This window comes from Cetorhinus maximus, chromosome 31 (assembly GCF_964194155.1).
Source record: "Cetorhinus maximus chromosome 31, sCetMax3.hap1.1, whole genome shotgun sequence".
Lineage (NCBI taxonomy): Eukaryota > Metazoa > Chordata > Chondrichthyes > Lamniformes > Cetorhinidae > Cetorhinus > Cetorhinus maximus.
The window spans coordinates 2305577-2330988 of record NC_135909.1 but is presented as its reverse complement, the minus strand read 5'-3'; the positions used below and the strand labels follow the sequence as shown (position 1 = coordinate 2330988).

Here is a 25412-nt window from a genome sequence, read left to right as displayed (position 1 = left end):
GGGACAGTGTAGAGGGAGCTTTACTCTGTATCTAACCCCATGCTGTGCCTGTCCTGGGAGTGTTTGATGGGGACGGTGTGGAGGGAGCTTTACTCTGTATCTAACCCCGTGCTGTGCCTGTCCTGGGAGTGTTTGATGGGGACAGTGTAGAGGGAGCTTTACTCTGTATCTAACCCTATGCTATACCTGCCCTGGGAATGTTTGATGGGACACGTTGTGACACTCTCACACTGCACGTACAGCACGGGGTTAGGTACAGAGTAAAGCTCCCTCTGCACTGTCCTTCTGAGCATTGGCTCTAAGTGTGGAGAATTGCCCTCTCTCTTCCTGGGGAGCCTTATGACCAAATGCCTCCTAGACTGTGATTAGTTCAGTGTGTAGAACCCAGTGAGCGAATCTGGGACTCTGGGGGGCTGCGGGTCCCAGCACAGCAGCTGGTGATGCAATGCTCCCTTTTAAGTCACTAGGCAAGGGCAGTCCCCCTCTCAAGGTGGGATGGACGTTTACTGGTCTGTATATTTTTTATAATCAGCTTTCATCCATTTAGCTTATTGCTGCAGTCGCCATTGGAAACGCTCATGACTCTCTTCCCAAGCAGCCGGTCATTCTTAAGAATACTGCAGCTTAATCTTCACTTGAATCTGGCTTGAAGCACGTTGGCAAATCTACCCCTCTCTTTCCAGAGGGATTAATGAGTGACAGTGTGAGGGAGCTGAATTAACATCAGTAGAGATACTGTCAGTAACACAGGGCACTGGGGGAGAGGAGTTACTGAGTGACAGTGTGAGGGAGCTGGATTAACATCAGTAGAGATACTGTCAGTAACACAGGGCACTGGGGGAGAGGGGTTAGTGAGTGACAGTGTGAGGGAGCTGGATTAACATCAGTAGAGATACTGTCAGTAACACAGGGCACTGGGGGAGAGGGGTTACTGAGTGACAGTGTGAGGGAGCTGGATTAACATCAGTAGAGATACAGTCAGTAACACAGGGTGCTGGGGGGCGAGGGGTTACTGAGTGACAGTGTGAGGGAGCTGGATTAACATCAGTAGAGATACAGTCAGTAACACAGGGCGCTGCGGGGAGAGGGGTTACTGAGTGACAGTGTGAGGGAGCTGGATTAACATCAGTAGAGATACAGTCAGTAACACGGTGCTGCGGGGAGAGGGGTTACTGAGTGACAGTGTGAGGGAGCTGGATTAACATCAGTAGAGATACAGTCAGTAACACAGGGTGCTGCGGGGAGAGGGGTTACTGAGTGAGGGAGTTGGATTAACATCAGTAGAGATACAGTCAGTAACACAGGGAGCTGCGGGGAGAAGGATTACTGAGTGACAGTGTGAGGGAGCTGGATTAACATCAGTAGAGATACAGTCAGTAACACGGTGCTGCGGGGAGAGGGGTTACTGAGTGACAGTGTGAGGGAGCTGGATTAACATCAGTAGAGATACAGTCAGTAACACAGGGCGCTGGGGGGAGAGGGGTTACTGAGTGACAGTGTGAGGGAGCTGGATTAACATCAGTAGAGATACAGTCAGTAACACAGGGCGCTGGGGGGAGAGGGGTTACTGAGTGACAGTGTGAGGGAGCTGGATTAACATCAGTAGAGATACAGTCAGTAACACAGGGTGCTGCGGGGAGAGAGATTACTGAGTGAGGGAGTTGGATTAACATCAGTAGAAAGACAGGTGCAGCTCTCAGTATAACAGGATCCCATGCATGCGGGAAAGTCCTACCAGTAACGGAGAGGAGACCGCAGCATCCTTGAAAAAACCCATGGTAAAGTTTATTATTTATTTATATATATATATATATATATATAATTTCACACAATATTTAATGCAATAAGGTAGAGGCTCTAGTTTGAGAAATCTGGGATAGGCAATTCCCACATAAGGCGCACTAAAACAACTGTAAGGGGACTCGTAGGGGAGAGAAAGGGGGTTTGATGGACGCTCTCCCCAGATGTGGCACCATTGGGAGTCTCCGTAACTCTACTCTCGGCCGCAAGGTGCTGGCTGTGCCGTGGCTGTGAGGAGTTGGGGACAGGGAAGCAATGGTGAAGTCCGCTAGCTTTCGTGGTGTTGCTTGGATTTGGTGGTGGGGGGGGCGGGCGCAGTGGACTGGGTTGGGCGTCATCGTTCTGGTGAGACTTTGGCTGCTGCGCCGGGTGAAGCTTCCTTAGGATTGCCGGCCCCCTTTTCATCGATTTCGAGGCTGCCTTCAGCGACCAGCTCCGGGGCAGTAATGGCCACTTCCTGTTCGGTGAGGTAAAGATAGCCCTCCTTGTCTGGGTGGCCCATAACACGTTTGATAAAATATTGCAGCTCCTGGAGTTCATAGAAGGTCTGTAGCACGATCAGCAGACCGACCAGGCCAATCACCATGTAACCTGCATGCAGGCAAAGGCACACAGTCAGGCAACATCAGAACTCATTAACCGTGCCAACCTCTACCCCGTCAAACACTCGCAGGGCAGGTACAGCACGGGGTTAGATACAGAGTAAAGCTCCCTCTACACCGCCCCCATCAAACACTCCCAGGGCAGGTACAGCACGGGGTTAGATACAGAGTAAAGCTCCCTCTACACCGCCCCCATCAAACACTCCCAGGACAGGTACAGCACGGGATTAGATACAGAGTAAAGCTCCCTCTACACTGTCCCCATCAAACACTTCCAGGGCAGGTACAGCACGGGGTTAGATACAGAGTAAAGCTCCCTCTACACCGCCCCCATCAAACACTCCCAGGACAGGTACAGCACGGGGTTAGATACAGAGTAAAGCTCCCTCCACACTGTCCCCATCAAACACTCCCAAGCCAGGTACAGCACGGGATTAGATACAGAGTAAAGCTCCCTCTACATTGTCCCCATCAAACACTCCCAGGGTAGGTACAGCACGGGGGTAGATACATAGTAAAGCTCCCTCTACACTGTCCCCATCAAACACTTCCAGGGCAGGTACAGCACGGGGTTAGATACAGAGTAAAGCTCCCTCTACACCGCCCCCATCAAACACTCCCAGGGCAGGTACAGCACGGGGTTAGATACAGAGTAAAGCTCCCTCCACACTGTCCCCATCAAACACTCCCAAGACAGGTACAGCACGGGGTTAGATACAGAGTAAAGCTCTCTAGGAAGTAGGACCAAGATTCCTCTCAATACCTTGGCCAACACTCCTGTCTCAACCAACACCAAGTGGGGAGCTGAAGAATGCTCAGATTGGGATCTTGCTGTGCAGTGAAGAGACTGCCACCTCTGCCTAAACAAAGACTCAGTCTGCAGCTGAATCATTACCGCAGTCTGCTTTGAAATATTTCTGGGAGATGTGGGTCAATCCAACATAAATGCTATTCTTTCTTGTTTTTAAGTCCATGCCCCACAAACCTCCACCTCTGACCCAGAAGGTAAATAGGCCAATCTTAGGCCCTTTCCAAACAGTCCGGTTTCGGGGGCTGGTGACCATCTTTCCACAGAAGGGATTTAAACACAAAAGGAGTTACATCTAAGGCTTACGCTTTCAACTGCATTCGGTCAAATTTTTAAAATAAACTGAGACCGAGCTGGTGAAAAAAAATCTGTGCTCTGCTGTTACTGTAAGCATTAAGCAATTTATTAACCAGTCTCGGCAAATAATAAATGCCTCACGCCCACTGTGTTAGAGGGTCCCTCGCTTTGGGAACCGGCAAAGATTGCCTGGCAATAGTTGTCTCCTTGGGATTGTGAACGGAAGGGGCGAATAACAGAGGTTGAGACTCTGAGTCCTGTCTTTAAACAGAAAGTTCCCAGGCTTAGAAGTTTTAGTATATAAGTGAGCATGTTAATGGTTCTATTTATTTGTCAGATGGACCACGGATGTGGTTCCTCAATACTGACGCTCAGTAGTGACCCTCTGACAGTGCAGCACCCCCTCAGTACTGACCTCTGACAGTGCAGCATCCCCTCAGTACTGACCCTCTGACAGTGCAGCACCCCCTCAGTACTGACCCTCTGACAGTGCAGCACCCCCTCAGTACTGACCCTCTGACAGTGCAGCACCCCCTCAGTACTGACCCTCCAACAGTGCAGCAGCCCCTCAGCACTGACCCTCCGACAGTGCAGCGCTCCCTCAGCACTGACCTTCCAACAGTGCGGCGCTCCCTCAGTACTGACCCTCCAACAGTGCGGCGCTCCCTCAGTAGTGACCCTCTGACAGTGCAGCAGCCCCTCAGTACTGACCTCTGACAGTGCAGCATCCCCTCAGTACTGACCCTCCAACAGTGCAGCACCCCCTCAGTACTGACCCTCTGACATGGCAGCACCCCCTCAGTACTGACCCTCCGACAGTGCAGTGCTCCCTCAGTACTGACCCTCCGACAGTGCGGCGCTCCCTCAGTACTGACCCTCTGACAGTGCGGCGCTCCCTCAGCACTTACCCTCCGACAGTGCGGCGCTCCCTCAGTACTGACCCTCCGACAGTGCGGCACTCCCTCAGTACTGACCTTCCAACAGTGCAGCGCTCCCTCAGCACTGACCTTCCAACAGTGCGGCACTCCTTTAGTAGTGACCCTCCAACAATGCGGCACCCCCTCAGTACTGACCCTCTGAAGTGCGGCGCTTCCTTAGTACTGACCCTCCGACAGTACGGCGTTCCCTCACTACCGACCCTCTTGCAACACAGTACTCCCTCGGTACTGACCCTCTGACAGCACACTGCTCCCTCAGTACTGACCCTCTTACAGCACAGTGCTCCCTCAGTACTGACCCTCTGACAGCACAGTGCTCCCTTAGTACTGACCCTCTTATAGCACAGTGCTCCCTCAGTACTGACCCTCTTACAGCACAGTGCTCCCTCAGTACTGACCCTCTTGCAACACAGTACTCCCTCAGTACTGACCCTCTTACAGCACAGTGCTCCCTCAGTACTGACCCTCTTATAGCACAGTGCTCCCTCAGTACTGACCCTCTTACAGCACAGTGCTCCCTCAGTACTGACCCTCTGACAGCACAGTGTTCCCTCAGTACTGGCACCGTGAGTGTCAGCCTGGATTATGGGCTGAAGTCTATGGAGTGCAGACCCGAGCCCGTCCCCTTCTGACTCAAGAGATGCGGGTGTTCCCCTCGGAGACCTGAGATGTGATGGCCCTTCGAAACTCACATGCGATGCTGACCTTGTAGAGGTGCTGAAGGTTCGGGTGTCGGCTGTTCTTCCCTAGGACATAGTTCCCAAGGCCGATGGTACTGAAGGAGATGAAGCAGAAATAGACAGACTGCAGATAGTCCCAGTCCTTCTCCATGGTCATGATCGCGACGGCTGGGATCAGGAAGAAACAGCTGACCACGATGCTCCCGATCACAAGAGCGTGAATCCGTGCCACCAGCGGCAACGAGAGGCCCCACCGGGTGTGGATGTAGGTGATGGGCGCCCAGTGCACATAAAACATGAGGCGCTGCACCAGGCTGGTGAGGAGCAGGAGGGTGATGGGGATCCCCAGCACAGAGTAGAGCATACAGAAGGCCTTCCCTCCATTGGTAAAGGGGACGCTATGTCCATATCCTAGAGACAACCCAGAGGATAATAGTTTAGGGAGGGTTTGCCCACCTCCGGCAGCTCGGAACGGGTTGTTCAACGCAAGTGAAGCGCTGTCAAAGGGTAGTCACTGTTGGAATCACACATGACCGTAAGGTCATTCATCCCATTGTTTCCGTGCTGGCCCACTGAAAGACCTATCCGATTGGCTCCACTCCCCTGCTCTTTCCCCACAACTCTGCAGATATTTCCTTCTCAAGTAATATTGGAAACACGCCACTCAATCAACCCTCAACAAGGTCCTATAACCAAAAGCGGGATTAATTTACGGGCACAGAAACAGGCCATTCGGCCCACCTGCTCCGTGTTGGTGTATATGCTCCACATGAGGCTCCTCCCACCCCCTCTTCATCCCCCCCCCATCACCACATCCTTCTATTCCTTTCTCCCTCATGTGCTTATCCAGCTTCTCCCTTAAATGTATCGATACTATTCACCTCGACCGCTCCCTGCGGTAGCGAGTTCCACATTCTCCCCACTCTCTGGATAAAGAGGTTTCCCCTGAATTCTCACTTGGATTTAATAGTAGTTACCTTATATTTGTGGCCCTTAGTTTTCACCTCCCTAACAAGTGGACAGAAGCTCTCTATACCTACATTATCAAGCTCCTTTATTAACATCCGCAAGACATCTCCACTTCGCGATGTTGGTTGAGGATACATTTTGGTCGGGACACCAGGGGGTGCAGGTGTGGGGTTGGGGAGTGGCGTTAGTCTTCGGTATCCAATCAGGAGCTACTCAGCCCCTCAAGCCTGCTCCTCCATTCAGTTAAATCACAGCTGATCTGCATCCTAACTCCAACTTCCTACCTTAACCCCCTTACCCAACAAAAATCTATCAACCTCTGTTTTGAAATTTCCAGTTGACCCCTCAGTCTTGACAGCGCCTGTTTGGGCGGTGGGGGGAAGAGAGTTCCAGATTTCTGCTCCCCTTTGTGTGAGGAAGTGCTTCCTAACATCATCCCTGAATAGCCTGGCTCGAATTTTAAGATTACGCTCCCCCCCACCCCCACCACATGAGAGGAAATACTTTCTCTCTACTTATCACCTCCTTCAATCATCTTAAACCCTTCAATTAGATCACCCCTTAATCTCCTAGACTCAACAGAATACAAGCCAAGTTTGTGCAACCTGTCCTCATAATTTAGCCCTGGTACTATTCTGGGGAATCTATACTGTACCCACGTCTGTCTGAAGGTTGGTCTGACCCACAGCGCCAGCACCTCCACCACAATCAGGGCAAGGAAGCAGGTCCCAAAATCCACCCCGGTTGGAAGGAGGATCGAACACCATTGCTGTTGGCATCAATCTGATCCAAACCAGCCATCCAGCCAACATCTCCCCGCCACGACCCCACCCCCACAAGGAGTCCGAGTTGATATGGCAACATTCACATTTAAACGCATGTTGTAGTGCGGAGCTATGCATAGTGACTGTCTTATGAGGAAAGGTTGGACAGGTTAGGCTTGTATCCGCTGGAGTTTAGAAAAGTAAGAGGTGGCTCGATTGAAACGTATAAGCTCCTGAGTGGTCTTTTTTTTTAATATTCGTTCTTGGGATGTGGGCATCACTGGCTAGGCCAGCATTTATTGCCCATCCCTAACTGCCCTTGTTTATAGGGCATTTAAGAGCCAACCACATTGCTGTGGGTCTGCTGTCATGTGTAGGCCAGACCAGGTATGGATGGAAGATTTCCTTCCCTAAAGGGCATTAGTGAACCAGAGGAGTTTTTACGACAATTGGCAATGGTTTCATCATTAGACTTATAATTCCAGATTTTTTATTGAATTCAAATTACACCATCTGCTGTGGTGGGATTCTAACCTAGGTCTCCAGAGCACCACCCTGGGTCTCTCTGGATTAGCAATCCAGTAGTAATGTCACTGCACCACCTTGAATGGGGGTGGATGTGGAAAGGATGGTTCCCCTTGTGGGGGAACCTAGAACTAGGGGTCACTGTTTAAAAATAAGGGGTCGCCCATTTAAGACAGAGATGAGGAGAATTTCTTTTCTCTCGGAGGTCGAGAGTCTTTGGAACTCTTTCTTAAAAGGCAGTGGAAGCAGAGTCTTTGAACATTTTTAAGGCAGAGCTACATAAATTCTTGATAAACGAGGTTATTGGGAGCGGGCAGGAATGCGGAGTTGAGGTTAGAATCAGATTAGCCCATGATCTTATTGAGTGGCAGAACAGGCTCGAGGGGCTGAATGGCCTACTCCTGCTCCAAATTCTTTCCATCACCTGGTTGACCAGGAATCTCACCTGCTCTTACCGAGGGATTTACAAGTTGATACTCAACCTGTTTTAGCCGCGTTACATACCCACCTTCCGTGGCCTTTGAGTCCTGAAGTGGGACTTGAACTTGGTGCCGCTGGCTCAGAGGCAGGGACGCTAACCACTGTGCCACAAAACCTCCCTACTGTATCCCGTACAAGGCCAATATATCATTTCGGAGGACTATGAGCACTCATAGAATTATACAGCCCAGGAGGAAGCCACTTGGCCCATCACCCCCTTGCTGGGTCTTTTGAAAGATCTATCCAATTGGTCCCATTCCCGCCCCTGCTCTCTCCCCCCCCATAGTCCTGCAAATTTCTCCCTTTCGAGTATTTATCCAGTTCCCTTTTGAAAGTTCCTATTGAATCTGCTTCCACCGCCCTTTCAGGCAGCGCCTTCCAGATCACAACAACTCGCTGTGTAAAAAAAAAACATTCTCCTCATCTCCCCCTCTGGCTCTTTTCCCGATTCTCCTCAATCTGTGTCCCCCTCTGGTTACCGACCCTCCTGCCCACTGGAAACAGTTTCTCCTTATTTACTCTGTCCAAACCCCCTCCTGATTTTAAACACCTCCATTTAATCTCCCCCTTAACCTTCTCTGCTCTAAGGAGAACAATCCCAGCTTCTCCTGTCTCTCCACATGAACTGAAGTCGCTCGGCCCTGGTATCAACACACTGTGCAAAAGTTGAACTCATTATCTGCTGAATCAGAACAAACTGAGATAAGGCAAGACCAAGGATTAATCAATCCTTCATGTCAAGAAATGCCACGGATGGAGAAGATGTTTCCTAAGTTGGGAAGGGATATAGAGGGTAAGAGAAAGAGGGGTGTGAGAGAGAGAGAGGGAGCTGGGGACGAAAGAGAAAGTCTTTTTCAACAGCACCTTCCAAACCTGCGACCACTACCACCTAGAAGGACAAGGGCAGCAGACGCATGGGAACACCACCACCTGCAAGTTCCCCTCAAACCACTCACCATCCTGACTTGGAAAGATATCGGCCGTTCCTTCACTGTTGCTGGGTCAAAATCCCAGAACTCCCTCCCTAACAGCACTGTGGATGTACCTACACCACATGGACTGCAGTGGCTCAAGAAGGCAGCTCACCACCACCTTCTCAAGGCCAATTAGGGATGGGCAACAAATGCTGGCCTAGCCAGTGACACCCAGATCCCAGCAATGATTAAAAGGGTGGGGTGAGAGAGAGAGACAGAAGGCAGAGAGAGGTGACAGAGGAGATGGGTAAGAGATAGTAGGATGAAGGAGGGGTGTAAGGGGGCATGATGGGGAGGGGTGAGTGAAAGAGGGAGTGGTGAGAAAGAGGTGAGAGAGCGGGTGGGCGAGAGAGGATGAGAGAGAAGGGATGAGGAACAGGATGAGGGCAGAGAGAGAAGAGGTGATAAAGAGGAGAAAGAAGCGGTGAAAGAGAAGGAAAGGGGACAGAGAGGGATGAGAGAGAAGGAGTGAGAGAGAAGGGGTGAAAAAGAGAGGGAGGGCAGAGAGAAGGGAGGATGAGAAAAAGAGGGCAGAGAGAGAGAGAGAAGGGGCGAAAAAGAGAGAAAGGGGACTGATAAAGGCAGAGAGGAAACAGGATGAAAAAAGAGGGGGCAGAGAGGGAGAGAAGGGGTGAAAAAGAGAGGGGAATAGGGGGGACAGAGAGAGGGAAGGGATGAAAGAGAGGGCAGAAGGAGAAGGGGTGAAAGAGATGGGGACTGAGAGGGGGGCAAAGAGAGAGAGGGGACGGAGAGAGAGAGAAGGGGTGAAAGAGACTGAGACAGGGCAGAGGGAGAGAGAGAAGGGGTGAAAGAGAGAGGAGACTGAGACAGGGCAGAGAGAGAGAGAAGGGGTGAGAGAGAGAGGAGACTGAGACAGGGCAGAGAGAGAAGGGGTGAAAGAGAGAGGAGACTGAGACAGGGCAGAGAGAGAGAGAAGGGGTGAGAGAGAGAGGAGACTGAGACAGTACAGAGAGAGAGAGAAGGGGTGAGAGAGAGGAGACTGAGACAGGGCAGAGAGAAGGGGTGAGAGAGAGAGGAGACTGAGACAGGGCAGAGAGAGAGAGAGAGAAGGGGATGAAAGAGAGAGGAGACTGAGACAGGGCAGAGAGAGAGAGAGAAGGGGGTGAAAGAGAGAGGAGACTGAGACAGGGCAGAGAGAGAGAGAGAAGGGGTGAAAGAGAGAGGAGACTGAGACAGGGCAGAGAGAGAAGGGGTGAAAGAGAGAGGAGACTGAGACAGGGCAGAGAGAGAGAGGAGACTGAGACAGGGCAGAGAGAGAGAGAGAAGGGGTGAGAGAGAGAGGAGACTGAGACAGGGCAGAGAGAGAGAAGGGGATGAAAGAGAGAGGAGACTGAGACAGGGCAGAGAGAGAGAGAGAGAAGGGGGTGAAAGAGAGAGGAGACTGAGAGAGGGCAGAGAGAGAAGGGGTGAAAGAGAGAGGAGACTGAAACAGGGCAGAGAGAGAGAGAAGGGGTGAAAGAGAGAGGAGACTGAAACAGGGCAGAGAGAGAGAGAAGGGGTGAAAGAGAGAGGAGACTGAGACAGGGCAAAGAGAGAGAGAGAAGGGGTGAAAGAGAGAGGAGACAGACAGGGCAGAGAGAGAGAGAAGGGGTGAGAGAGAGAGGAGACAGACAGGGCAGAGAGAGAGAGAAGGGGTAAAAGAGAGAGGAGACTGAGACAGGGCAGAGAAGGGGTGAAAGAGAGAGGAGACTGAGACAGGGCAGAGAGAGAGAAAGGGTGAGAGAGAGAGGAGACTGAGACAGGGCAGAGAGAGAGAGAGAGAAGGGGTGAGGGAGAGAGGAGACTGAGATAGGGCAGAGAGAGAGAGAAGTGGTGAGAGAGAGAGGAGACTGAGACAGGGCAGAGAGAGAGAAGGGGTGAGAGAGAGAGGAGACTGAGACAGGGCAGAGAGAGAGAGAGAGAAGGGGGTGAAAGAGAGAGGAGACTGAGACAGGGCAGAGAGAGAGAGAGAGAAGGGGTGAAAGAGAGAGGAGACTGAGACAGGGCAGAGAGAGAAGGGGTGAAAGAGAGGAGACTGAGACAGAACAGAGAGAGAGGAGGGATGAAAGAGAGGAGACTGAGACAGGGCAGAAAGTGAGAGAGAAGGGGTGAGAGAGGGGACTGCAATGGGGTAGAGAGAGAGGATGAAAAAAGAGGGGACAGAGAGGGAGAGAAGGGGTGAAAGAGAGAGGGAGCGAGAAGGCGACGAGAAATGGGGGACTGAAGGGCAGAGAGAGAGAGAGAGAGAGGGGAGTGAGAAAGAGGAGGTGCTGGCAGAGGGACACTATCCTTTACCAGTGGTGGTAAGCACTGTGCTGACAAAGAACAGAGAGGAGGGCAGGTCCCAGTTCTGATCATCAGAAGCATTTCTCAAGGCGAAGACACTGTAATCACTGGCATCCAGCACCGCGCGCAGGAAGGCGTCCAGCTCCACCTCCACCAGGCAGCCGTGCCCCCTCAGAAACCTGGACTTCACGGCTTCCAGCTCCTCCCTCATCTTTATTTCCCAGGGCAGCTCGATAGCGGAGAAAACGACAGTGCCGAAGAGGACGTAAACCACAAAACAAGCCGCCAGCTTCCAGAAATAGCTATTGCTGCCGCAACGCAGCGAGAGCTCCACCATGACTGGGGAGGGGGAACTCTCTCACAGTCCAGACCTCTTCCTTCTAGTCCAAGTGGACTGGCCACGAAATCTAGGCTGAAACCCCATGTAGAGAACTGGTAAGGAGCTGTGGTCGACGATTAGCCCCATCTCCCGGGTGCCCCTCACCAACCATAAGTGTTGGGGGGGAGGGGGGGGGGAGGGGGTGAAATGACAAAAAAAAAAGTTCTGTCACAACTTTGGCAAAAAGTTTCTTACTGTTAACAAAAAAGTTTTTTTTTTCACCCCCCCCCCCCCAACACAAAGTTCTCTGTGTCTCTGAGGAATGTCACAAAGGGACAAGTTCAAATACATGATGGGGGTGTGGGGGACAACTGTGGTCTAGCCCTGGACAAGAGACATGTGGAGCCAGGTATAAAGCTACACTCCGCACCTTCCACACAATTCCCCTGCATGGTGCAGGAACTTAAAAGATTCACCTCCTGGAAACACTGCTATGATTTTTCTGCTCATTAAGTTGTTTTTTTCTCTCTCCTCCTCCTCCTCCTCATTTTAGTTCTTCTACTGCAGCAGGAGGAGACCACTCGGCCTGTGCTACCATCCAATGCCCCCACCCCACCCCACCCCATGGCTGATCTGCACCCATAACTCCACACCAATGAGGAGCAGGAGTAGGCCACCCAGTCCCCTGAGCCTGCCTCCCCATTCCATCAGGTGGCGACTGATCTTCTAGCCAACTTGCCTGCCCTATCCCTTAACTACCCACCACGTCTTGCAGTCTCAGCCCTGAAACTATTCAACCGCGGAGCATCCACAACTGTCTGGGCTGGAGAAATTTCCCCTCGTCGCGCTTTGAAATGACCGACCCCCCCCACCCCCCTTATCCTGAGACTGTGACCCCCTCTCCCCCACCCCCATCCCCACCGTGGTCTAAGATTCCACAGCCAGGGGGAAACACTTTTTTCCCAGCATCTATCCCACCAAGCCCTTTAAGGATTTGGTGTTTCAATGAAATCGCCAATCATTCTTCTAAACTGCAGAGAATGTAGGTCCAGTCTACTCAAATCCCAGGAACCAGTCTAGGATACAGTTGTTACACTCCCTCTAGGGTAAGCACACCCTTCCTTCGTTAAGACCCAAACAGCACACACTACCTCCAAGTGCGACCTCACCAATGCTGTGTACAATCGCAGTAAGATTCCTTTACTCTTCTATTCCAATTCCCTTGTACTAAAAGTGAACATGCCATTTGCTTTCCGAATTGCTTGCTGCTGTGCCTGCCTATCAACTCCTTCTACACCGTGTTTAGTTATGGTGGTGCGCAAGATGCTGAGGGGCTGGGATGGGTACATAGGAACAGCAGTTGGCCATTCGGCCCATCGTGCCTGCAGCTCCATTCGATTAGATCATGGCTGATCATCTACAGACTGGGCTTGCTTCCACTGGAGTTGAGAAGAGTGAGGGGTGACTTGATTGAAGTATATAAGATCCTGAGCGGCCTTGACAAGGTGGACGTGGTGCGTTTTAATGAGCTTTATAAACCCTTCCCCCAGTGGTAAAAGTGGGAACTGCAGGTAAGCGGTTGCCAACACCTCCTAGGATCACCTCCTCTTGTGGGTGAGTCCAGGATGAAGGAGTCACTGTTTTAAAATTAGGGGGTAGCCCTTTTAGGGACAGAGATGAGGAGAAATTTTTTTCTCTCAGAGGGTGGTGCGACTTTGGAACTCTCTGCCTCAGAAGGCGATGGAGGCGGGATCACTGAATATTTTTAAGGTGGAGGTAGATCGATTCTTGTTAGACAAGGGAATCAAAGGTTATCGGGGGTAGATGGAAATGTGGAAATCGAAACACAAGGAGTTCAGCCACGATCTTATTGAATGGCGGAGCAGGCTCGAGGGGCCGAATGGTCTACTCCTGTTCCTATTTCTTATGTATCTTCCCTTTGCTATCTCCATATCCCTTGATGTCATTAGCCTCCTGAAACCTGTTGATTTCTGTCTTGAACTGAGCTTGAGGTACAGAATTCCAGCAATTCATCACCTTCGAGTGAAGGAATTCCTCCTCATGGCCCGCCCCTTATTCTGAGATTATGTCCCCTGGTTCTGGACTCACCAGCCAGGGGAAACATCTTGTCTACATCCACCCTGGAAGGCCAAGTTCATCAGCTGAACCCGCCAGGAATGCACTCCAGCAGAGTTGGCGACCTTACCTAGGCCTTTGGCAAGGCAAGCAGGGCAAGCAGAACTCTCCCCCCACCCCACCAGGTCAGGCTGGACACCTTCTGAACCGAGGTGGTGCCGACATCGTTGGGTCTCGGCCGAGTGCGAGATCAGGAAGCTCATCCCGAGGACTGCACTGTCTGCATCCACGTTGTTGCCACGGCCTTCAGGCCACGGTTGGTGGAAGACCAAAGCGATCCTGGGAGGTGTTGGCAACCGCTTACCTGCAGTTCCCTCTTTTACCACTGGGGGAAGGGTTTATAAAGCTCATTAAAACAATTTTGGCTTATGAAATTAACACTGGGTTTAAGAGGCCAAGTGTCAGGGTCAAGAGGGTCTGTGACTGGCCACTCCATTACAGAAAAGCAACTAGCAGGTCAGAAACCTCTTAAAGGGGCTGTTTTTTTATTCCTCATTCATTCATGGGATGCAGGCGTCACTGGCCAGGCCAACATTTATTACCCATCCCTAGTTCAAAGGGCATTTAAGGGTTGACCCCATTGCTGTAGGTCTGGAGTCACATGTAGACCAGCCCAGGTAAGGACGGCAGATTTCCTTCCCTAAAGGACATTAGTGAACCAGGTAGGTTTTTACAACAATCGACAGTGGTTTCATGGTCATCATTACATAGATGACTGTGCGGGGGGTAGGATTAGTAAGTTTGCGGATGACACAAAAATTGGCCGGGTGGTTAATAGTGACGTTGAGTGTCTTGGGCTACTGGAAGATATAGACAGGATGGTCAAATGGGCAGATGGAATTTAACCCTGAAAAGTGTGAGGTGATACACTTTGGAAGGAGTAATTTGACAAGGAAGTATTCAATGAACGGCATGATACTAGGAGGTTCTGAGGAAGAAAGGGACCTTGGCGTGTGTGTCCATAGATCTCTGAAGGCGGAGGGGCATGTTAGTGGGGTGGTGAAAAAGGCATATGGGACACTTGCCTTTATCAATCGAGGCATAGATTACAAAAGTAGGGAGGTCATGTTGGAGTTGTATAGAACCTTGGTGAGGCCACAGCTGGAGTACTGCGGGCAGTTCTGGTCGCCACATTATAGGAAGGATGTGATTGCCCTGGAGAGGGTGCAGAGGAGATTCACCAGGATGTTGCCTGGAATGAAACATTTAAGTTATGAAGAGAGGTTGGATAGACTTGGGTTGTTTTCGTTGGAGCAGTGAAGACTGAGGGACGACCTGATCGAGGTGTACAAGATTATGAGGGGCATGGATAGGGTGGATAGGGAGCAGCTGTTCCCCTTAGTTGAAGGGTCAGTCACAAGGGGACATAAGTTCAAGGTGAGGGGCAGGAGGTTTAGGGGGGATGTGAGGAAAAACTTTTTTACCCAGAGGGTGGTGACGGTTTGGAATGCACTGCCTGGGAGGGTGGTGGAGATGGGTTGCCTCACATCCTTTAAAAAATACCTGGATGAGCACTTGGCACATCATAACATTCAAGGCTATGGGCCAAGTGCTGGTAAATGGGGTTAGCTAGGTAGGTAGGTCAGGTGTTTCTCACGTGTCGGTGCAGACTCGATGGGCCGAAGGGCCTCTTCTGCACTGTGTGATTCTGTGATTAGACTTTTAATTCCAGATTTTTATTGAATTCAAGTTCCACCATCTGCCGTGGTGGGATTTGAACCTGGGTCCCCAGAGCATTACCCAGCAACAATACCACTATGCCATCACCTGCCTCACATGTGTGTTCCTTTGTTGGGCACCTTCGTTCCAGGTAAGGTTACAACTTCCGTACCCAAAAGATCAGCGCACATAAAGGATTGGGTGAACCATTTCCCCAAGTGGTGGCAACTCCTCACATCCTGAGTCACCAGGTGGCACCTTCACCTCCGAGGTAGAAAGCTGTGGGCTCGTGTCCTACACCCGAGACTTCAGTGCAAAACCAAGGCCGACACGCCCAGTGCCAGTTCTGAGGGAGTGCAGCACTCTCAGAGGCGCTGTCTTTTGGGTGAGCTGTTAAACCGAGCTGGTTGCAATCTCCCCAGTTCTCCCCACTGTCCTGAGGCCAATATTTATCCCTCAAAACAACATCATGAAAACAGATGATCTGCTGATTGACACTTTGCTATTGGTGGGAGCTTGCTGTGCACATCCTGACTGTCATGTTGCCTACAGCACAGCAGTGGCTGCACCTCAGAGAGTACTTTGGGAACTCTGAAGGTGATGAAAGGGGCTATACCAATGCAAATCCTTCATTCTCACAGGAGTGATTGGCGCAGCAGTGCGATGGTTGAGTCCCTGGATGGCGTAGTTGTTACCGTTAGGAATGTTGGAATGAAAATTGGCTGACCTGCTGCACCATTGCTCACAGTTGCAGTGCACAGCTAAGATGGAAACGTGTTTGACCTCACATGCCCCTTCGAGGTGACTCATGAGATGTTCCCTGCAATAACGGGCGGGAGGCAGGAGTCAGAATCTATGCACCTTGTGGTCATTTAGACATTAATCACTGAGGGACGTTTTGTAAACTAGCGGCTGCTTATAAATATCAAGCTACCCTTTTTGGGAAACAGCTAGATGCTCAAGCTCAGACCAGTAACACCAGTCAATGACTGATTTAATTTACTTTTTAATTCTTTAGAGTAATGCTCTCTACAGAATGGGTTAGATACGGAATAAAGCTCCCTCTACACTGTCCCCATCAAACACTCCCAGGACAGGTACAGCACAGAGTTAGATACAGAGTAAAGCTCCCTCTACACTGTCCCCATCAAACACTCCCAGGACAGGTACAGCACGGGGTTAGATACAGAGTAAAGCTCCCTCTACACTGTCCCCATCAAACACTCCCAGGGCAGGTACAGCACGGGGTTAGATACAGAGTAAAGCTCCCTCTACACTGTCGCCATCAAACACTCCCAGGGCAGATACAGCACGGGGTTAGATACAGAGTAAAGCTCCATCTACACTGTCGCCATCAAACACTCCCAGGACAGGTACAGCACGGGGTTAGATACAGAGTAAAGCTCCCTCTACACCGTCCCCATCAAACACTCCCAGGGCAGGTACAGCCCGGGGTTAGATAGAGTAAAGCTCCCTCTACACCGTCCCCATCAAACACTCCCAGAACAGGTACAGCACGGGGTTAGATACAGAGTAAAGCTCCCTTTACACTGTCCCCATCAAACACTCCCAGGACAGGTACAGCCCCGGGTTAGATACAGAGTAAAGCTCCCTCTACACTGTCCCCATCAAACACTCCCAGGACAGGTACAGCCCCGGGTTAGATACAGAGTAAAGCTCCCTTTACACTGTCCCCATCAAACACTCCCAGGACAGGTACAGCACGGGGTTAGATACAGAGTAAAGCTCCCTCTACGTTGACCCCATCAAACACTCCAGGGACGGATGCTGTCCAGCAGTTCCGATGAAAGGTTATTGACCTGAAACTTTAACCCGGGTTTTCTCATCCAACAGAAGCAACTGACCTGCTGAGCATTTCCATTATCCTCTCAGATTTCCAGCATCTGCAGTGTTTTGCTTTGTTACAGTTTGGGTTGGACAGTCACAGGAAACCAGTACTGCCGAAAACATGTGATCAGAGATGTAAGGTGTGCTATGGCCATGTACGTTTACCAGGGCCAAAGCATCAGTTTCTATGCACATGATAATTAACCTCTGTCTGGCAATCTGCTGCGATTGCAACATAGAAATTGCAGTAAATCTCAATCTCTGCCCCTGAAACACATGCACTTTTTCAAAAAAGTAATTGGATGATGAACAGATACAGCTTTGTCACTGTGGTTTTCTCTGTGTTTAGAGACAGTCTTGCTTCATCCCCTGATGTCACTTACTATCCTCCCAGCCTCTCTCCCTTCATTTCTCCCTCCAAGGGTGGAACATTTCCCTATGTTATCCCAGCTACCTACCTGTTCATGAGCAGCAACTCCATCCCGGGACTGTTAATAGGGTATTCGATTCGGAGGAAGTATCAGATCCTGCTCCCACATTCACTAATAGGCATACAGGGGTGTACACAGTCACATTCATGCAAATGTACACTGTATGTATCTCACACCAACACACACACACACAATTCCCTATGTGCGCACACACACCAGTCTGAACCCACAATATCCCTGAGAAAGGAAATGAGAGACACCAGTCATTGTACTGATATCTCCCTGAGAGGGAGTGAGTGACACCAGTCAGTGTACAGATATCTCCCTGTGAGAGAGGGGCCTGAGATACACCAGTCAATTACAGATATCTCCTAGAGAGAGAGGGGCCGAGAGACACCAGTCAATGTACAGATGTCTCCCTGCGAGAGAGAGACTGAGAGACACCAGTCAGTGTACAGATATCGCCCTGAGAGAGAGGGACTGAGAGACACCAGTCAGTGTACAGATATCTCCCTGAGAGACACCAGTCAGTGTACAGATATCTCCCTGTGAGAGAGGGGACTAAGAGGGGCCTGAGACACACCAGTCAATGTACAGATATCTCCTGGAGAGAGAGCAGGGCCGAGACACCAGTCAGTGTACAGATATCTCCTTGTGAAAGAGAGGGACTGAGGGACACCAGTCAGTGTACAGATATCTCCCTGAGAGAGAGGGACTGAGAGACACCAGTCAGTGTACAGATATCTCCCTGAGAGAGAGAGGGGACTGAGAGACACCAGTCAGTATACAGATATCTCCCTGAGAGAGAGAGGGACTGAGGATAACCAGTATACAGATATCTCCCTGAAGAGAGAGGACTGAGAGACACCAGTCATTCTACAGATATCCCCCTGAAAGAGAGGGACTGAGAGACACCAGTCAGTGTACAGATATCTCCCTGAGAGAGAGAGGGACTGAAGGATACCTGTCAGTGTACAGATATCTCCCTGAAAGAGAGGGACTGAGGAACACCAGTCAGTGTACAGATATCTCCCTGAGAGACAGAGGGACTGAGGAACACCAGTCAGTGTACAGATATCTCCCTGAGAGAGAGAGGGGACTGAGAGACACCAGTCATTCTACAGATATCTCCCTGAGAGAGGGGGACTGAGAGACACCAGTCATTCTACAGATATCTCCCTGAGAGAGAGAGGGGACTGAGAGACACCAGTCATTCTACAGATATCTCCCTGAGAGAGAGAGGGGACTGAGAGACACCAGTCATTCTACAGATATCTCTCTGAGAGAGAGAGGGACTGAGAGATACCAGTCAGTGTACAGATATCTCCCTGTGAGAGAGAGGGGGACTGAGAGACACCAGTCAGTGTACAGATATCTCCCTGAGAGAGAGGGGACTGAGAGCCACCAGTCAGTGTACAGATATCTCCCTGAGAGAGAGAGGGAATGAGAGCCACCAGTTATTGTACAGATATCTCCCTGAGAGAGAGAGGATTGAGATTAGCTGCCCGCTCCCTGCCTAACCCCCAACCTGATGCGCGCTTTATGATCTACGATACAGACACCCGTAGAGATATTGGAAGGTTTTATTTATTAATAATAATAATAATAATAATTTTTTTTTTAACCTCTTTTAAAAACTTTCTTTTCCCTACAAAATGGCAATATGCTCAGACAGGGCCAGCTCAGTAAGTCTGCGTGCCCCTGTTTGACCCCGAGCGCCCTTCGCCGAAAAGGGTCACGCGGGGCGACACGGGCCACACGGCAGGCGAGGGGCCCACCCCTTCTGCCTCCTCAGCAGTCGTCGCACGTTTACAGTCACAGAGTTCACGCGGGTAGGAGCCTCTTCTGGTCAGCGGCTGAATTCAGCGAGGCGTCGGTCCCCACCCGCTGTTCACCATTCTCGCTTCTCCCCTCCCCGCCCTCGCAGCTCGGTTGGCGTGGACGATGATACATAACGTTGCCAGCCGTTCAGGATCGCCCCCCAGGGGTCTACAGGAACGAAAAAAAATCGACCTCCAGCACCGGGCTGCGAAGGGAACCACTCGTGGAGGTAAAATCCTGGGCGGTGAAGGGAGAGGAGGGCGCAGTCGTAAAATAAGTAGGTGATTTGACTTTCTTTTCACTGTTTTGGTATAAAATGGCTTTTCGACCAGGTGGGGCGGTTGCAGGCGGAAGGTCAATCCTCCAGGAACACAGCCACGAGGAGTTAGTAACCCGCCTTAGCATCGACTTGCCGCACACCGCCCGCGTGTCCTAGCTCGGGGGGGTGGTGATGATTTTGGTCCATATCTCCGTGTCCAAGTCAATCAGGCTCTCGTCTTTGGCCCGCGGCGACGGCAGCTGCTCGGCGGAGGGGTCAGAGGTCAGTCCGGAAGGCGGGCAGCTCGAGAAACCGGCTCTTTCCACTGCGGTGCTGAAGGGGTCGGAGGTGGGGGGCGGGAACGGGCAGAAGGCGGCTGCGTCTCCGGGGGTGGCGAAGGGGTTGTAGGGCCCCGGGGGGCACAGCCGGGTCGAGGGCGCCGCCCTCGGGAGGGGGCCGGCGAAGGGGTTCGTCGGGTGGGGGCGTGCCCGCAGCCCCGGGGTGCTGAAGGGGTCGGGGGAGGTGAGCGGCGGGCTGCCCGCAGTCCGGCCCGGGTCGCACGTGCCAGCAGAGACGAAGCTCCAGGGGTCGATCCTGGCTCGTGTCCGGGAGGGCCGAGGCCTGGGGAGGGCGCTGGTCTTGGGATGCTCCGCCCGGAGCCAGGGCCTCCGGTGGGGGTGGTCGGAGGCGGGTGGAAATCCGGCGCCGTCCCGATCCTGCGCGGTCCCGGAAGCGAAAGGGTTTCCTGAAAGGAACGGAGGGAACGTTAGAAATGGGAGCCCACTCGGCCGCCTCGAGCCTGCTGCCCCACTCAGTATGATCACGGCTGACCTTTGACCTCAATTCTACCATCCCGCCCTGTCCCTTAAATGTCAAAAAAAATCCATCGATCTCAGTCTTGAACACACTCAACGACGGAGAGTCCACAGCTCTCTGAGGTAGAGAATTCCAAAGATTCACTACCCTCGGAGCGAAGAAATTTATCCTCGTCTCCATCCAAAATGGCTGACCCCGTTATCCTGAGACTACGCCCCCATGTTCTAGAGTCTCCAGCCAAGGGGCGGGGTGGGGGGGCGGAACAGTCTCTTATCTAGCCTGTTAAGCCCCTTTCAACGAGATAATTTCTCATTCTTCGAAACTCCATGGGATATAGGCCTGGCCTACTTAATCTCTCCAATAGGAAAGTCCGCTCGACTCAGGAACCCAGTTGAGTGAACCTTTGTTACACTCCCTCTGGGGCAAGTGTATCCTTCGCTTAGTTAAGGAGACCAAAGCTGCACAGTACTCTAGGTGTGGTCTCGCCAGTGCCCTGCGTGATCGTAGTAAGACTTCTTTATTCTTGTACTCCAATCCCTTAGTAATAAGAGCTAATGTATCATTTGTCTTCCTGATTGCTCGTTCTCCCTGCAATAGAAAGGTAGGGAGATGAGGCTTGGACTGACCCATTGCCGATTTATATCCCATCCTGTCCCCCACCCCGGCTCCGGTTCCTGCCTCCCAAAGAGTGTTGGGCGGCTTCACTACCCCACCCCGGTGCCTGGCAGCCATGTGTGAGCCTAGAGGGCGAGGTTAATCGACCATGGAGGCCATTGCAGCCTACTGCCCCTCACCCAATGCGCTGACTCTCCTGGAGGGTCCCACTGGGACTATGATCCCTGAGGCAGATTCGTCCCTCAACCCCAACCCTCCGCCACTCCCGAACATCTCCACCTTTTGGGGTGTCTGACACAGCGACTGAGGCCCCTTCCATGAGCAGATTGTGGTGCTACCCCTGAGCCCCCCCTCACCTGCCGCCTCGGTGCAGATCTCCGCCAGCCTCACTCCGCCGCCGTGCTTCCTGTCCCTCCTCGGAGTCACCGGGGGTCCTGACAGCAGCTCGCCGGCCACCGCCAGGCCCTGGCTTTTGACCCGGCCGGCCTCCGGACTGACCGAGAGCCCCGGCCGGCCGCCCTGGGCGGGGCCCTGGCCGCCCCCGGCCTCGGGGGGCTCGGGTCCCCTCAGATCCACCGGCGTCCCGGCGGAGTTCAGAGCGGCGGGGAAACAGATCAGGTCGCCGCCGTCGTGCTCCTTGCGCGCCTTCTTGCGGTGCGTGACCTGGGGCGAGTTCTGGCTGCTGCGGGAACCCCCAGCCGTCGCCGTCGCCGCCTCGGCCTCCGGCAGGCGCAGCCTCGCCAGGTCCCGTCCCAGCGCCACGGATGCCAGCACGGCGGCGCTGCCCACCAGCGCCCGGCCCGCAGTCTTAAACTCCTGCCGGGGGGGTTCGTCCGAATCGTCGCCGCTCCTGGCGTCCTTGTACCCGTCGTGGCTGGCATGAGGTAGGCAATCGGCAGAACCGCTGTCGATGGAAACCAGGACCCCGTTCCTGGCGTGGTCACCTACGGTTTATGTTCAAGAAAGAAAGGGGACAGTAAGTCAAAGGAACGAGCTTGGAGAGCAGCGGGTTGGCCTGTTACTGTCACAGACGCGCCCCTGGCCCCTCTCTCTCCCCCGCCACCTCACTCCCTCCACCGGTTTAAGTTCACGCAAAAGCCCGCTTCCCGACGCGCATCGAGTCCCGTTCCCCTTGCGGCTGCTGGCCTACACCGGCTCCCAGGCCCGCAACGCCTGCCTCGCTTTTTGCTAGGCCGAAGCCTGTGGCTGACTGGGCCCTGAACCCTGGAATTCCCGCCGTAAAACTTCTCCCTTCGAGGTGCTCCTTTAAAAACTCACTCGTCGTCACCCGTTCCCACAGTCACCTCACGGGGTCTGAGACAATGTGGTCGCAGTGAGGCTGTGAGGTTGGTGGGGGTGGGGGGTGGGGGGGGTGCAGGATAAATATCGGCCGGGAGATCCAGTGAGAACACCCCGGAAATAGCGGCCTTGGCGCCTTCCGCATCCACCCAGCCGGGCGGACGGGGCCTGGGCTTAAAGGTTTCGTTCAAAGGTTGGCACCTTTGTGAGGGCGGCGCTCCCTCAGTTCTGCGCTGGGAGGGCCGACTCCAGATTATGCGAGTGGATGCCGTGATTTCCTGCTTTGGCACGGCGTTCGGGCCCCGCGACCCACACTGAGCCGCGGCTGGTAAGATGGCCCAGCCAGGACCCAGATTTGATGCCTTTTCCGTGGCTTAACATACCTGAGATAGTGCCTGCAATCAAGTTTGCTAAGGAGAGAGTCGGCCCTTCATTCTCAGTCTCTGTGCTCCAAATGTCCGGTCGGGGTCTTAGCCTGAGGGTGAAACACTTCAGTTAGACTCAACACTGTAAATGACCGAAACACCTCTGGCAGCACCACTGTTCAGGGGTGTGCTCTTCTATCTTGAAATCTAGGCGTGGGACTTGGTTGGCAGACGTACTCTGGTATCTGCTTAACACTTGTTTATTAGTGCTCATCTAAAGAGGTTACAGAGTAGGCATGTTGCTCCCAGGCATGGGTCCAACCTCTCCCTCTCTCTCAAGAGTCTAACACTGATGTCAGTGACATATCATCATCTATGTCATACATTAGCATATCCCATCTGTTAACCCTTTATACCACCACCGCCACCAAATTTCTACCTGAAGCCGGTAGGATGGTGTCACAAAATGGCCACAGTCGCCCAGGACCTCTCCTGTAAGGGACACTGAGGCTGGGTAGGACTGGCCCTCTGCTCCCCCACTCAGCAGCCAGTTCGAGTGTAGGCAGGTTATTCTTCACAGCAAGGAGTCATTACAGGCAATGCTCATCCTCCCCTTGGCAAGTTCACATCCAGAGTTTGACAAAATGAATCACAGGACTCCTATCAGCAGAGAGATTTTAATTCCAAACTCTCCCAGCTCAGGTACAATGCAGTGCAAAGCTCCCTCTACACTGTCCCCATCAAATACTCCCAGGACAGGTACAGCACGGGGTTAGATACAGAGTAAAGCTCCCTCTACACTGTCCCCATCAAATACTCCCAGGACAGGTACAGCATGGGGTTAGATACAGAGTAAAGCTCCCTCTACGCCGTCCCCATCAAATACTCCCAGGACAGGTACAGCACGGGGTTAGATACAGAGTAAAGCTCCCTCTACATTGTCCCCATCAAACACTCCCAGGGTAGGTACAGCACGGGGTTAGATACAGAATAAAGCTCCCTCTACGCCGTCCCCATCAAACACTCCCAGGGCAGGTACAGCACTGGGTTAGATACAGAGTAAAGCTCCCTCTGCACCTTCCCCGTCAAACACTCCCAGGGCAGGTACAGCACAGGGTTAGATACAGAGTAAAGCTCCCTCTACATTGTCCCCATCAAACACTCCCAGGGTAGGTACAGCACGGGGTTAGATACAGAGTAAAGCTCCCTCTACGCCGTCCCCATCAAACACTCCCAGGGCAGGTACAGCACGGGGTTAGATACAGAGTAAAGCTCCCTCTACACTGTCCCCATCAAACACTCCCAGGACAGGTACAGCACGGGGTTAGATACAGAGTAAAGCTCCCTCTACACTGTCCCCATCAAACACTCCCAGGACAGGTGCAGCACAGGGTTAGATACAGATAAATAGTTTAACCCAACTTCTGCAGATTATTTCGATTCTATAGGGATCAAAGGTTACGGGGAGAAAGCGGGAGCAGGCTATTGAGTTGGATGATCAGCCGCGATACTGAATGGCAGAGCAGGCTCGAAGGGCCGAATGGCCTACTCCTGCTCCTAGTTTCTATGTTTCTATGGACTCATGTACAATCTCATTCTCAATACAAGTTCGTGGCATGTTCTATTGTGTTGATGATTTAACCCAGTCGTGGATCCCATCTTCCTTCCCTTGCATCTCTAACAGTCAGCTACTCTTCCCGCTGTTTTCCAACTTAATTCTAAATATTCCCAACTGTTTACCAACAGGGAATGCCCACCTTTCGTCAGCTGGTACTTCCCAGAGTTTGGCCGAGTGGTTTCCCCAGGTGCATCCCGGTCCCCTCTCTCCTTTCCCACATTCGTCCATATCGGAATTTTCAGGGCCCCAGGCCGGACTCCTGCTCCATGCCCCATTGGGCTGGTTGGGAATCACTGCAACAAAATAAGGACAGAGGTCATTAACGGTGATGGGGAGGAGGGAGAGAGAGAGAGAGAGAGGGAGATGGATGGAGTGCGTGAGAAACAGAATGCGAGCAAGAGAGGAATGGAGGCCATGAGAGAGAGCTGCAGGCAAACAGACGGAGAAAAAGGGAGAATCAATTGAGTTGGGGGGGGTGAGTGTTTGAGTTGACGGGACACAGTGAGAGTGTTTGAGTTGACGGGACACAGTGAGAGTGTTTGTGTTGACGGGACACAGTGAGAGTGTTTGAGTTGACGGGACACAGTGAGAGTGTTTGAGTTGACGGGACACAGTGAGAGTGTTTGATGGGACACAGTGTGAGTGTTTGAGTTGACGGGACACAGTGAGAGTGTTTGAGTTGATGGGACACAGTGTGAGTGTTTGAGTTGACGGGACACAGTGAGAGTGTTTGAGTTGACGGGACACAGTGAGAGTGTTTGAGTTGACGGGACACAGTGAGAGTGTTTGAGTTGACGGGACACAGTGAGAGTGTTTGAGTTGACGGGACACAGTGAGAGTGTTTGAGTTGACGGGACACAGTGAGAGTGTTTGAGTTGACGGGACACAGTGAGAGTGTTTGAGTTGACGGGACACAGTGAGAGTGTTTGAGTTGACGGGACACAGTGAGAGTGTTTGAGTTGACGGGACACAGTGAGAGTGTTTGAGTTGACGGGACACAGTGAGAGTGTTTGAGTTGACGGGACACAGTGAGAGTGTTTGAGTTGACGGGACACAGTGAGAGTGTTTGAGTTGACGGGACACAGTGTGAGTGTTTGAGTTGA

At 52.2% G+C, this 25412-nt stretch overlaps 3 protein-coding genes across 3 annotated transcripts in view; all 3 read right to left on the bottom strand.

Moving 5' to 3' along the window:
* The window catches only part of LOC144670193 (putative RNA-binding protein EIF1AD), a 333511-nt gene that overhangs the window by 213532 nt on the left and 94567 nt on the right, over nt 1-25412 (bottom strand). The gene's annotated exons all lie outside the window — the stretch shown is intronic.
* Nucleotides 1831-11460, bottom strand: LOC144670201 (potassium channel subfamily K member 1-like). Its single transcript, XM_078532687.1, has 3 exons — nt 11133-11460; nt 5138-5536; nt 1831-2391 (listed from the first exon to the last, which is right to left on the bottom strand). Exons 1-3 carry the CDS (start codon nt 11458-11460, stop codon nt 2135-2137), a joined length of 984 nt encoding a protein of 327 aa, XP_078388813.1. The 3' UTR covers nt 1831-2134.
* LOC144670470 (mitogen-activated protein kinase kinase kinase 11-like) overlaps nt 19088-25412 on the bottom strand; it is a 45380-nt gene continuing 39055 nt past the window's right edge. Inside the window, exons 7-10 of the mRNA XM_078532966.1 lie at nt 24449-24602; nt 22710-22801; nt 21384-21971; nt 19088-20341 (exon numbers count right to left, since the gene is read on the bottom strand). Coding sequence (XP_078389092.1) covers nt 19770-20341; nt 21384-21971; nt 22710-22801; nt 24449-24602 — 1406 coding nt within the window. The 3' untranslated portion in view covers nt 19088-19769. The remainder of the gene's footprint in view (nt 20342-21383; nt 21972-22709; nt 22802-24448; nt 24603-25412) is intronic.